At 56.1% G+C, this 12,722-nt stretch overlaps 1 protein-coding gene across 1 annotated transcript in view; it reads right to left on the reverse strand.

Moving 5' to 3' along the window:
* eif3c (eukaryotic translation initiation factor 3, subunit C) overlaps positions 1–11,303 on the reverse strand; it is a gene marked incomplete at its 5' end in the record, with an annotated part of 16,396 nt that extends 5,093 nt beyond the window's left edge. Inside the window, 6 exons of the mRNA XM_067981829.1 lie at positions 158–251; positions 375–497; positions 8,375–8,516; positions 9,420–9,523; positions 10,124–10,286; positions 11,155–11,303. Of these exons, the coding sequence (XP_067837930.1) occupies positions 158–251; positions 375–497; positions 8,375–8,516; positions 9,420–9,523; positions 10,124–10,286; positions 11,155–11,303 (775 nt within the window). The remainder of the gene's footprint in view (positions 1–157; positions 252–374; positions 498–8,374; positions 8,517–9,419; positions 9,524–10,123; positions 10,287–11,154) is intronic.
* Between the last annotated feature and the right edge of the window lie 1,419 nt (positions 11,304–12,722).

A 12,722-nucleotide genomic window follows, 5' to 3' on the forward strand; every position in this document is an offset into this window, starting at 1 on the left:
CGTAACTAAAGTCCCTCATCCCTGGAATCATTCTGGTAAATCTCTTCTGCACCCTCTCTCAGGCCTTCACATCTTTCCTAAAGTGCGGGGCCCAGAACTGGGAGACGATACTCGAGCTGAGGCCCTAACCAGTGATTATAAAGGTTTAGTCCTTTACCTTGAGAGTGGGGGTCTGTGTTCTGCATGATCTTAGTGAACTCCTCATCCATACGCTCCACCAGCGTCAAAATACAGCCACGGACCTTAAAGGGCTGGAATAGAGAGACAGGGTTAGGGGGGGGGTTCATGGCGGGGAGAGGGGAGGGGAGGGAAGAAGGGAGGGAGAGGGAGGGAAGGGAGAAGGGAGCGGAGAGGGGGTGAAGTGTTGTTTGTACCTGTTCCGGGTTACTCAGATTCTCCGACTCCTCAGCGATGTTCTCCCCGATGAAGATGTTGGGACTCTCGAACAGGATGTCCAAGAGATTGTCGACACAGGCCAGGCACTTCCTCCACATGTCCTGCTCCAACAACGAACCAAAGTCAAATCCCAAACCAACGAGACACAGGCTGCAGTGTAGACCCAGCACCCCCACCCCCTCATCACACACCTCACACCCCTCCTCGACCTGACCCTGGGAGTGTTTGATGGGACAGTGTAGAGGGAGCTTTACTCTGTATCTAACCCTGTACCTGACCCTGGGAGTGTTTGATGGGACAGTGTAGAGGGAGCTTTACTCTGTATCTAACCCTGTACCTGACCCTGGGAGTGTTTGATGGGACAGTGTAGAGGGAGCTTTACTCTGTATCTAACCCTGTACCTGACCCTGGGAGTGTTTGATGGGACAGTGTAGAGGGAGCTTTACTCTGTATCTAACCCTGTACCTGACCCTGGGAGTGTTTGATGGGACAGTGTAGAGGGAGCTTTACTCTGTATCTAACCCTGTACCTGACCCTGGGAGTGTTTGATGGGACAGTGTAGAGGGAGCTTTACTCTGTATCTAACCCTGTACCTGCCCTGGGAGTGTTTGACGGGACAGTGTAGAGGGAGCTTTACTCTGTATCTAACCCTGTACCTGACCCTGGGAGTGTTTGACGGGACAGTGTAGAGGGAGCTTTACTCTGTATCTAACCCTGTACCTGACCCTGGGAGTGTTTGATGGGACAGTGTAGAGGGAGCTTTACTCTGTATCTAACCCTGTACCTGACCCTGGGAGTGTTTGATGGGACAGTGTAGAGGGAGCTTTACTCTGTATCTAACCCTGTACCTGACCCTGGGAGTGTTTGATGGGACAGTGTAGAGGGAGCTTTACTCTGTATCTAACCCTGTACCTGTCCCTGGGAGTGTTTGATGGGACAGTGTAGAGGGAGCTTTACTCTGTATCTAACCCTGTACCTGACCCTGGGAGTGTTTGACGGGACAGTGTAGAGGGAGCTTTACTCTGTATCTAACCCTGTACCTGACCCTGGGAGTGTTTGACGGGACAGTGTAGAGGGAGCTTTACTCTGTATCTAACCCTGTACCTGACCCTGGGAGTGTTTGACGGGACAGTGTAGAGGGAGCTTTACTCTGTATCTAACCCTATACCTGCCCTGGGAGTGTTTGATGGGACAGTGTAGAGGGAGCTTTACTCTGTATCTAACCCTGTACCTGTCCTGGGAGTGTTTGATGGGACAGTGTAGAGGGAGCTTTACTCTGTATCTAACCCTGTACCTGACCCTGGGAGTGTTTGATGGGACAGTGTAGAGGGAGCTTTACTCTGTATCTAACCCTGTACCTGACCCTGGGAGTGTTTGATGGGACAGTGTAGAGGGAGCTTTACTCTGTATCTAACCCTGTACCTGCCCTGGGAGTGTTTGATGGGACAGTGTAGAGGGAGCTTTACTCTGTATCTAACCCTGTACCTGACCCTGGGAGTGTTTGATGGGACAGTGTAGAGGGAGCTTTACTCTGTATCTAACCCTGTACCTGACCCTGGGAGTGTTTGATGGGACAGTGTAGAGGGAGCTTTACTCTGTATCTAACCCTGTACCTGACCATGGGAGTGTTTGACGGGACAGTGTAGAGGGAGCTTTACTCTGTATCTAACCCTGTACCTGCCCTGGGAGTGTTTGATGGGACAGTGTAGAGGGAGCTTTACTCTGTATCTAACCCTGTACCTGCCCTGGGAGTGTTTGATGGGACAGTGTAGAGGGAGCTTTACTCTGTATCTAACCCTGTACCTGACCCTGGGAGTGTTTGATGGGACAGTGTAGAGGGAGCTTTACTCTGTATCTAACCCTGTACCTGTCCCTGGGAGTGTTTGACGGGACAGTGTAGAGGGAGCTTTACTCTGTATCTAACCCTGTACCTGTCCCTGGGAGTGTTTGACGGGACAGTGTAGAGGGAGCTTTACTCTGTATCTAACCCTATACCTGCCCTGGGAGTGTTTGATGGGACAGTGTAGAGGGAGCTTTACTCTGTACCTAACCCTGTACCTGACCCTGGGAGTGTTTGATGGGACAGTGTAGAGGGAGCTTTACTCTGTATCTAACCCTGTACCTGACCCTGGGAGTGTTTGATGGGACAGTGCAGAGGGAGCTTTACTCTGTATCTAACCCTGTACCTGCCCTGGGAGTGTTTGATGGGACAGTGTAGAGGGAGCTTTACTCTGTATCTAACCCTGTACCTGCCCTGGGAGTGTTTGATGGGACAGTGTAGAGGGAGCTTTACTCTGTACCTAACCCTGTACCTGACCCTGGGAGTGTTTGATGGGACAGTGTAGAGGGAGCTTTACTCTGTATCTAACCCTGTACCTGACCCTGGGAGTGTTTGATGGGACAGTGCAGAGGGAGCTTTACTCTGTATCTAACCCTGTACCTGCCCTGGGAGTGTTTGATGGGACAGTGTAGAGGGAGCTTTACTCTGTATCTAACCCTGTACCTGACCCTGGGAGTGTTTGATGGGACAGTGTAGAGGGAGCTTTACTCTGTATCTAACCCTGTACCTGACCCTGGGAGTGTTTGATGGGACAGTGTGGAGGGAGCTTTACTCTGTATCTAACCCTGTACCTGCCCTGGGAGTGTTTGATGGGACAGTGTAGAGGGAGCTTTACTCTGTATCTAACCCTGTACCTGACCCTGGGAGTGTTTGACGGGACAGTGTAGAGGGAGCTTTACTCTGTATCTAACCCTGTACCTGACCCTGGGAGTGTTTGATGGGACAGTGTGGAGGGAGCTTTACTCTGTATCTAACCCTGTACCTGCCCTGGGAGTGTTTGATGGGACAGTGTAGAGGGAGCTTTACTCTGTATCTAACCCTGTACCTGCCCTGGGAGTGTTTGATGGGACAGTGTAGAGGGAGCTTTACTCTGTACCTAACCCTGTACCTGACCCTGGGAGTGTTTGATGGGACAGTGTAGAGGGAGCTTTACTCTGTATCTAACCCTGTACCTGACCCTGGGAGTGTTTGATGGGACAGTGCAGAGGGAGCTTTACTCTGTATCTAACCCTGTACCTGCCCTGGGAGTGTTTGATGGGACAGTGTAGAGGGAGCTTTACTCTGTATCTAACCCTGTACCTGACCCTGGGAGTGTTTGATGGGACAGTGTAGAGGGAGCTTTACTCTGTATCTAACCCTGTACCTGACCCTGGGAGTGTTTGATGGGACAGTGTGGAGGGAGCTTTACTCTGTATCTAACCCTGTACCTGCCCTGGGAGTGTTTGATGGGACAGTGTAGAGGGAGCTTTACTCTGTATCTAACCCTGTACCTGACCCTGGGAGTGTTTGACGGGACAGTGTAGAGGGAGCTTTACTCTGTATCTAACCCTGTACCTGACCCTGGGAGTGTTTGATGGGACAGTGTGGAGGGAGCTTTACTCTGTATCTAACCCTGTACCTGCCCTGGGAGTGTTTGATGGGACAGTGTAGAGGGAGCTTTACTCTGTATCTAACCCTGTACCTGCCCTGGGAGTGTTTGATGGGACAGTGTAGAGGGAGCTTTACTCTGTATCTAACCCTGTACCTGACCCTGGGAGTGTTTGATGGGACAGTGCAGAGGGAGCTTTACTCTGTATCTAACCCTGTACCTGCCCTGGGAGTGTTTGATGGGACAGTGTAGAGGGAGCTTTACTCTGTATCTAACCCTGTACCTGCCCTGGGAGTGTTTGATGGGACAGTGTAGAGGGAGCTTTACTCTGTACCTAACCCTGTACCTGACCCTGGGAGTGTTTGATGGGACAGTGTAGAGGGAGCTTTACTCTGTATCTAACCCTGTACCTGACCCTGGGAGTGTTTGATGGGACAGTGCAGAGGGAGCTTTACTCTGTATCTAACCCTGTACCTGCCCTGGGAGTGTTTGATGGGACAGTGTAGAGGGAGCTTTACTCTGTATCTAACCCTGTACCTGACCCTGGGAGTGTTTGATGGGACAGTGTAGAGGGAGCTTTACTCTGTATCTAACCCTGTACCTGACCCTGGGAGTGTTTGATGGGACAGTGTGGAGGGAGCTTTACTCTGTATCTAACCCTGTACCTGCCCTGGGAGTGTTTGATGGGACAGTGTAGAGGGAGCTTTACTCTGTATCTAACCCTGTACCTGACCCTGGGAGTGTTTGACGGGACAGTGTAGAGGGAGCTTTACTCTGTATCTAACCCTGTACCTGACCCTGGGAGTGTTTGATGGGACAGTGTGGAGGGAGCTTTACTCTGTATCTAACCCTGTACCTGCCCTGGGAGTGTTTGATGGGACAGTGTAGAGGGAGCTTTACTCTGTATCTAACCCTGTACCTGCCCTGGGAGTGTTTGATGGGACAGTGTAGAGGGAGCTTTACTCTGTATCTAACCCTGTCCCTGACCCTGGGAGTGTTTGATGGGACAGTGTAGAGGGAGCTTTACTCTGTATCTAACCCTGTACCTGTCCCTGGGAGTGTTTGACGGGACAGTGTAGAGGGAGCTTTACTCTGTATCTAACCCTATACCTGCCCTGGGAGTGTTTGATGGGACAGTGTAGAGGGAGCTTTACTCTGTATCTAACCCTGTACCTGCCCTGGGAGTGTTTGATGGGACAGTGTAGAGGGAGCTTTACTCTGTATCTAACCCTGTACCTGACCCTGGGAGTGTTTGATGGGACAGTGTAGAGGGAGCTTTACTCTGTATCTAACCCTGTACCTGCCCTGGGAGTGTTTGATGGGACAGTGTAGAGGGAGCTTTACTCTGTATCTAACCCTGTACCTGACCCTGGGAGTGTTTGATGGGACAGTGTAGAGGGAGCTTTACTCTGTATCTAACCCTGTACCTGACCCTGGGAGTGTTTGATGGGACAGTGTAGAGGGAGCTTTACTCTGTATCTAACCCTGTACCTGACCATGGGAGTGTTTGACGGGACAGTGTAGAGGGAGCTTTACTCTGTATCTAACCCTGTACCTGCCCTGGGAGTGTTTGATGGGACAGTGTAGAGGGAGCTTTACTCTGTATCTAACCCTGTACCTGCCCTGGGAGTGTTTGATGGGACAGTGTAGAGGGAGCTTTACTCTGTATCTAACCCTGTACCTGACCCTGGGAGTGTTTGATGGGACAGTGTAGAGGGAGCTTTACTCTGTATCTAACCCTGTACCTGTCCCTGGGAGTGTTTGACGGGACAGTGTAGAGGGAGCTTTACTCTGTATCTAACCCTGTACCTGTCCCTGGGAGTGTTTGACGGGACAGTGTAGAGGGAGCTTTACTCTGTATCTAACCCTATACCTGCCCTGGGAGTGTTTGATGGGACAGTGTAGAGGGAGCTTTACTCTGTACCTAACCCTGTACCTGACCCTGGGAGTGTTTGATGGGACAGTGTAGAGGGAGCTTTACTCTGTATCTAACCCTGTACCTGACCCTGGGAGTGTTTGATGGGACAGTGCAGAGGGAGCTTTACTCTGTATCTAACCCTGTACCTGCCCTGGGAGTGTTTGATGGGACAGTGTAGAGGGAGCTTTACTCTGTATCTAACCCTGTACCTGCCCTGGGAGTGTTTGATGGGACAGTGTAGAGGGAGCTTTACTCTGTACCTAACCCTGTACCTGACCCTGGGAGTGTTTGATGGGACAGTGTAGAGGGAGCTTTACTCTGTACCTAACCCTGTACCTGACCCTGGGAGTGTTTGATGGGACAGTGTAGAGGGAGCTTTACTCTGTATCTAACCCTGTACCTGACCCTGGGAGTGTTTGATGGGACAGTGCAGAGGGAGCTTTACTCTGTATCTAACCCTGTACCTGACCCTGGGAGTGTTTGATGGGACAGTGTAGAGGGAGCTTTACTCTGTATCTAACCCTGTACCTGACCCTGGGAGTGTTTGATGGGACAGTGTGGAGGGAGCTTTACTCTGTATCTAACCCTGTACCTGCCCTGGGAGTGTTTGATGGGACAGTGTAGAGGGAGCTTTACTCTGTATCTAACCCTGTACCTGACCCTGGGAGTGTTTGACGGGACAGTGTAGAGGGAGCTTTACTCTGTATCTAACCCTGTACCTGACCCTGGGAGTGTTTGATGGGACAGTGTGGAGGGAGCTTTACTCTGTATCTAACCCTGTACCTGCCCTGGGAGTGTTTGATGGGACAGTGTAGAGGGAGCTTTACTCTGTATCTAACCCTGTACCTGCCCTGGGAGTGTTTGATGGGACAGTGTAGAGGGAGCTTTACTCTGTATCTAACCCTGTACCTGACCCTGGGAGTGTTTGATGGGACAGTGTAGAGGGAGCTTTACTCTGTATCTAACCCTGTACCTGCCCTGGGAGTGTTTGATGGGACGGTGTAGAGGGAGCTTTACTCTGTATCTAACCCTGTACCTGCCCTGGGAGTGTTTGATGGGACAGTGTAGAGGGAGCTTTACTCTGTATCTAACCCTGTACCTGCCCTGGGAGTGTTTGATGGGACAGTGTAGAGGGAGCTTTACTCTGTATCTAACCCTGTACCTGACCCTGGGAGTGTTCGATGGGACAGTGTCGAGGGAGCTTTACTCTGTATCTAACCCTGTACCTGACCCTGGGAGAGTTTGATGGGACAGTGTAGAGGGAGCTTTACTCTGTATCTCACCCTGTACCTGCCCTGGGAGTGTTTGATGGGACAGTGTAGAGGGAGCTTTACTCTGTATCTAACCCTGTACCTGACCCTGGGAGTGTTTGATGGGACAGTGTAGAGGGAGCTTTACTCTGTATCTAACCCTGTACCTGCCCTGGGAGTGTTTGAAGGGACAGTGTAGAGGGAGCTTTACTCTGTATCTAACCCTGTACCTGACCCTGGGAGTGTTTGAAGGGACAGTGTAGAGGGAGCTTTACTCTGTATCCAACCCTGTACCTGCCCTGGGAGTGTTTGATGGGACAGTGTAGAGGGAGCTTTACTCTGTATCTAACCCTGTACCTGACCCTGGGAGTGTTTGATGGGACAGTGTAGAGGGAGCTTTACTCTGTATCTAACCCTGTACCTGACCCTGGGAGTGTTTGATGGGACAGTGTAGAGGGAGCTTTACTCTGTATCTAACCCTGTACCTGCCCTGGGAGTGTTTGATGGGACAGTGTAGAGGGAGCTTTACTCTGTATCTAACCCTGTACCTGACCCTGGGAGTGTTTGACGGGACAGTGTAGAGGGAGCTTTACTCTGTATCTAACCCTGTACCTGACCCTGGGAGTGTTTGATGGGACAGTGTAGAGGGAGCTTTACTCTGTATCTAACTCTGTACCTGCCCTGGGAGTGTTTGATGGGACAGTGTAGAGGGAGCTTTACTCTGTATCTCACCCTGTACCTGCCCTGGGAGTGTTTGATGGGACAGTGTAGAGGGAGCTTTACTCTGTATCCAACCCTGTACCTGACCCTGGGAGTGTTTGATGGGACAGTGTAGAGGGAGCTTTACTCTGTATCTAACCCTGTACCTGACCCTGGGAGTGTTTGATGGGACAGTGTAGAGGGAGCTTTACTCTGTATCTAACCCTGTACCTGACCCTGGGAGTGTTTGATGGGACAGTGTCGAGGGAGCTTTACTCTGTATCTAACCCTGTACCTGACCCTGGGAGTGTTTGACGGGACAGTGTAGAGGGAGCTTTACTCTGTATCTAACCCTGTACCTGCCCTGGGAGTGTTTGATGGGACAGTGTAGAGGGAGCTTTACTCTGTATCTAACCCTGTACCTGCCCTGGGAGTGTCTGATGGGACGGTGTAGAGGGAGCTTTACTCTGTATCTAACCCTGTACCTGACCCTGGGAGTGTTTGATGGGACAGTGTAGAGGGAGCTTTACTCTGAAACCTGCCCTGGGAGTGTCTGATGGGACGGTGTAGAGGGAGCTTTACTCTGAAACCTGCCCTGGGAGTGTTTGACGGGACAGTGCGGAGGGGACTCTGCCTTACCCGGGGGGTCCCTATAACCCGGGACTCTGCTCTCCAGACCGTACCTTCATGCAGGACGCCAGGTTGGGATTGTAGTCGTACAGCGAGGCCACGATGTTGAATTTGATCTTCAGAGTGATGCCTTCGCCCAGATTGTGCAGGGTGGCGATCGAGCACAGCTCTGTCAGCATCTCGATCTGAGCAGCTCTGCGACATTCGGAGACACAAACACGCCGAGATTAGACGGGACACCGAAGTGAGGCGGGGTGGGGGGGCGCGCGTTCCCCGAAGGACGAGAGGCTCGGCACTGTGGAGGAGCAGGGAGATGACAGGGTCCCGAGTACACACATCATTAAAAGCCAGCGGACGGGTACAAAGAGTGAAACGGCCAGTGGGAGGGAGGCCTTTATCTCAAGGGGCTGGAATACGAAGGGATGGGAGATGATGCTCCAGTTATACTGACCTCTGGTCAGACCCAGTCTGGAGAGACTGCGTTCAGTTCTGGGCACCGCACCTCAGGAAAGATATACTGGCCTTGGAGGGGGCGCAGAGCAGATTCACCACAACGATCCCGGGGGCTTAAAGGGTTAAATAACGAGGAGAGGTGACACAGACTGGGCTTGTATTCCCTCGAGTGTCGGAGATTAAGGGGTGATCTAATCGAGGGGTTTAAGATGATTAAAGGATTTGATGGGGTCGATGGAGAGAAACTATTTCCTCTGGTGGGAGAGTCCAGAACAAGGGGGGAATAATCTTAAAATCAGAGCTCGGCCGTTCAGGGGTGATGTCAGGAAGGATTTCTTCACACAAAGGGGGAGTGGGAATCTGGAACTCTCTCCCCCCAAAAAGCTGTGGGTGTTGGGGGTCAGTTGGAGTTTTCGAGACTGAGATCGGGAGATTTTTGTTGGGGATCGAGGGATACGGACAAAGGGAGGGGGGAATGGGATTCAGGGACAGATCAGTCACGATCCGATTGAACAGTCTCGAGGGGCTGAACGGCCTCCTCCTGTTCCTGTGTACCAGGCTCGAGGGGCTGAACGGCCTCCTCCTGTTCCTGTGTACAGCACAGTCGCTCGGCGCCCCCACCCACCCCGGGCGAGCTCTGCTCACCTGTCTGTCCCCTTCTTCCCCCGGGCTTGCAGGATCTCGTTGAGTTTCTTCAGCACCACCGTGTGGTTTATCTCCGTGCCCTTGGCAAACATCTTGGGTTTCTCCTGAACAGGGGCGAGAAATTAAATCATCAGGGGAGAGTCGGTGCCCCGCGGGGGGGACCCGTACCCCGGGGAGAGTCGGTGCCCCGCGGGGGGGACCCGTACCCCGGGGAGAGTCGCTGCCCCGCAGGGGGGGACCCGTACCCCAGGGAGAGTCGCTGCCCCGCGGGGACGACCCGTACCCCGGGGAGAGTCGCTGCCCCGCAGGGGGGGACCCGTACCCCGGGGAGAGTCGCTGCCCCGCGGGGGGGGGACCCGTACCCCGGGGGAGAGTCGGTGCCCCGCGGGGGGGGACCCGTACCCCGGGGGAGAGTCGGTGCCCCGAGGGGGGTGACCCGTACCCCGGGGAGAGTCGGTGCCCCGAGGGGGGTGACCCGTACCCCGGGGAGAGTCGGTGCCCCGAGGGGGGTGACCCGTACCCCGGGGAGAGTCGGTGCCCCGTGGGGGGACCCGTACCCCGGGGAGAGTCGGTGCCCCGCGGGGGGGACCCGTACCCCGGGGAGAGTCGGTGCCCCGCGGGGGGGACCCGTACCCCGGGGAGAGTGGGTGCCCCGCGGGGGGACCCGTACCCCGGGGGAGAGAGTCGGTGCTGGTCGTATGTACCGTTACCATGGGAGCACCTCCCTTCACTGGTTTCCACTCCCCGCCCTCGTTGTCCTCCTCGTCCTCCTCCTCGTTTCTCTTCTTATCTTTCCTTTCCATCCGTTTCTTCATTTTGTCATCTCTCTTCTTCTCCGCTGCTCTCTTCTCCTCTTCCGTCGGTTGCCTGGTGGGGGGGGCAAGAGGGAGGGTTGGTGCAAAGGTCTGAACAATATAACCCCCCCGAACCCCTCGATGTGACCCTGTGACCCTCTCCCCCTGCCCCGGGCGACGGGACCCTCTCCCCCTGCCCCGGGCGACGCGACCCTCTCCCCCTGCCCCGGGCGACGGGACCCTCTCCCCCTGGCCCGGGCGACGGGACCTCTCCCCCTGCCCCGGGCGACCCTCTCCCCCTGCCCCCGGGCGACGCGACCCTCTCCCCCCTGCCCCGGGCGACGCGACCCTCTCCCCCTGCCCCGGGCGACGGGACCCCTCTCCCCCTGCCCCGGGCGACGGGACCCTCTCCCCCTGCCCCGGGCGACGGGACCCTCTGCCCCTGCCCCGGGCGACGCGACCCTCTGCCCCTGCCCCGGGCGACGGGACCCTCTCCCCTGCCCCGGGCGACGCGACCCTCTCCCCCTGCCCCGGGCGACGCGACCCTCTCCCCCTGCCCCGGGCGACGCGACCCTCTCCCCCTGCCCCGGGGCGACGCGACCCTCTCCCCCTGCCCCGGGCGACGCGACCCTCTCCCCCTGCCCCGGGCGACGCGACCCTCTCCCCCTGCCCCGGGCGACGCGACCCTCTCCCCCTGCCCCGGGCGACGCGACCCTCTCCCCCTGCCCCGGGCGACGGGACCCTCTCCCCCCTGCCCCGGGCGACGGGACCCTCTCCCCCTGCCCCGGGCGACGGGACCCTCTCCCCCTGCCCCGGGCGACGGGACCCTCTCCCCCTGCCCCGGGCGACGGGACCCTCTCCCCCTGCCCCGGGCGACGCGACCCTCTCCCCCTGCCCCGGGCGACGGGACCCTCTCCCCCTGCCCCGGGACCATCACTCACTTCTTTAAGAACTTGTGAGCCAGTGAGGTATATTTACTGTCGTCGTCGTCAGATTCAGAATCGGAATCGTCCGATGGAGTTCCCCAGTCTTCATCATCCTCATCATCGTCCTCCCTCCTCGTCCTGGGGGGACAACAGACCCGATTGAGGGAGGTGGGGGCGAGGGAAGGGGGGAAAGAGAGAGAGACGGGGGGTGTGGGTTAAAAGAGGAACAGTCACACATCGCAAACTCTGACCTCTTGCTTCTTCAGAAACCTCTTGGCGTCTCCAGTCGGCTCCGCTTTCTTCTTCAGGAAGGCAGCAGCTGACATCTCCACATCATCCTCCTCATCCATCGACGCTGGGAGGGGGAGAGAGAGAGAGGGGTCAGTCCACGGGGGAGAGTCGGTGCCCCGCGGGGGGGACCCGTACCCCGGGAGAGTCGGTGCCCCGCGGGGGGGGACCCGTACCCCGGGGAGAGTCGGTGCCCCGCGGGGGGGTGACCCGTACCCCGGGGGAGAGTCGGTGCCCCGCGGGGGGGACCCGTACCCCCGGGGAGAGTCGGTGCCCCGCGGGGGAGACCCGTACCCCGGGGGAGAGTCGGTGCCCCGCGGGGGGGAGGACCCGTACCCCGGGGGAGAGTCGGTGCCCCGCGGGGGGGACCCGTACCCCGGGGAGAGCGCGGTGCCCCCGCGGGGGAGACCCGTACCCCGGGGAGAGTCGGTGCCCCCGCGGGGGGTGACCCGAACCCTGGGGAGAGTCGGTGCCCTGCGGGGGGACCCGTACCCCGGGGAGAGTCGGTGCCCCGCGGGGGAGACCCGTACCCCGGGAGAGTCGGTGCCCCGCGGGGGGGGACCCGTACCCCGGGGAGAGTCGGTGCCCCGCGGGGGAGACCCGTACCCCGGGGGAGAGTCGGTGCCCCGTGGGGGGGAGGGGGTTATTTCTCACCTTCATCCTCATCGACTTCTTCCTCTTCGTCCGCTGACTTCTCGGGATTCTGAAACGAGGGAGAAATCGGATGATTCCAGAACTGAGAGGTTGATAAACTATCAGGAAAGGCTGAACAGACTGGGGGTCTTTTCTCTCGAAAAGAGAAGACTGAGGGGTGACCTGATCGAGGTCTTTAAGATTATGAAAGGGTTCGATAGGGTAGACGTAGAGAATATGTTTCCACTTGTGGGGGAGACCAGAACTAGGGGGGGGCCATAAATATAAGATAGTCAGTAATAAATCCAATGGGAATTCAGGAGAAACTTCTTTCCCCAGAGAGTGGTGAGAATGTGGAACTCGCTCCCACAAGGAGTAGTCGAGGGGAATAGTGTGGATGGATTTAAGGGGAAGCTGGATAAACACATGAGGGAGAGAGGAATAGAAGGAGATGGTGAGAGGGGGAGAGGGAGGAGGCTCGTGCGGATGTACCCAGACGGCCTGGTTCTGTGCTGTACAGTTCGGTGCAGCTCGACGACGGAGGGGACATGGAGAGAGATGGAGGGAGAGATTTTACAGCACAGTGGAATCACCAACAGGAGACAGGGAGCTGCCCAGACAGCCGGTCAGCGATTGGGGTTAAAGGACTCGGGGAACCCTGA

The sequence above is a fragment of the Heptranchias perlo genome, unplaced genomic scaffold (assembly GCF_035084215.1).
Source record: "Heptranchias perlo isolate sHepPer1 unplaced genomic scaffold, sHepPer1.hap1 HAP1_SCAFFOLD_950, whole genome shotgun sequence".
Lineage (NCBI taxonomy): Eukaryota > Metazoa > Chordata > Chondrichthyes > Hexanchiformes > Hexanchidae > Heptranchias > Heptranchias perlo.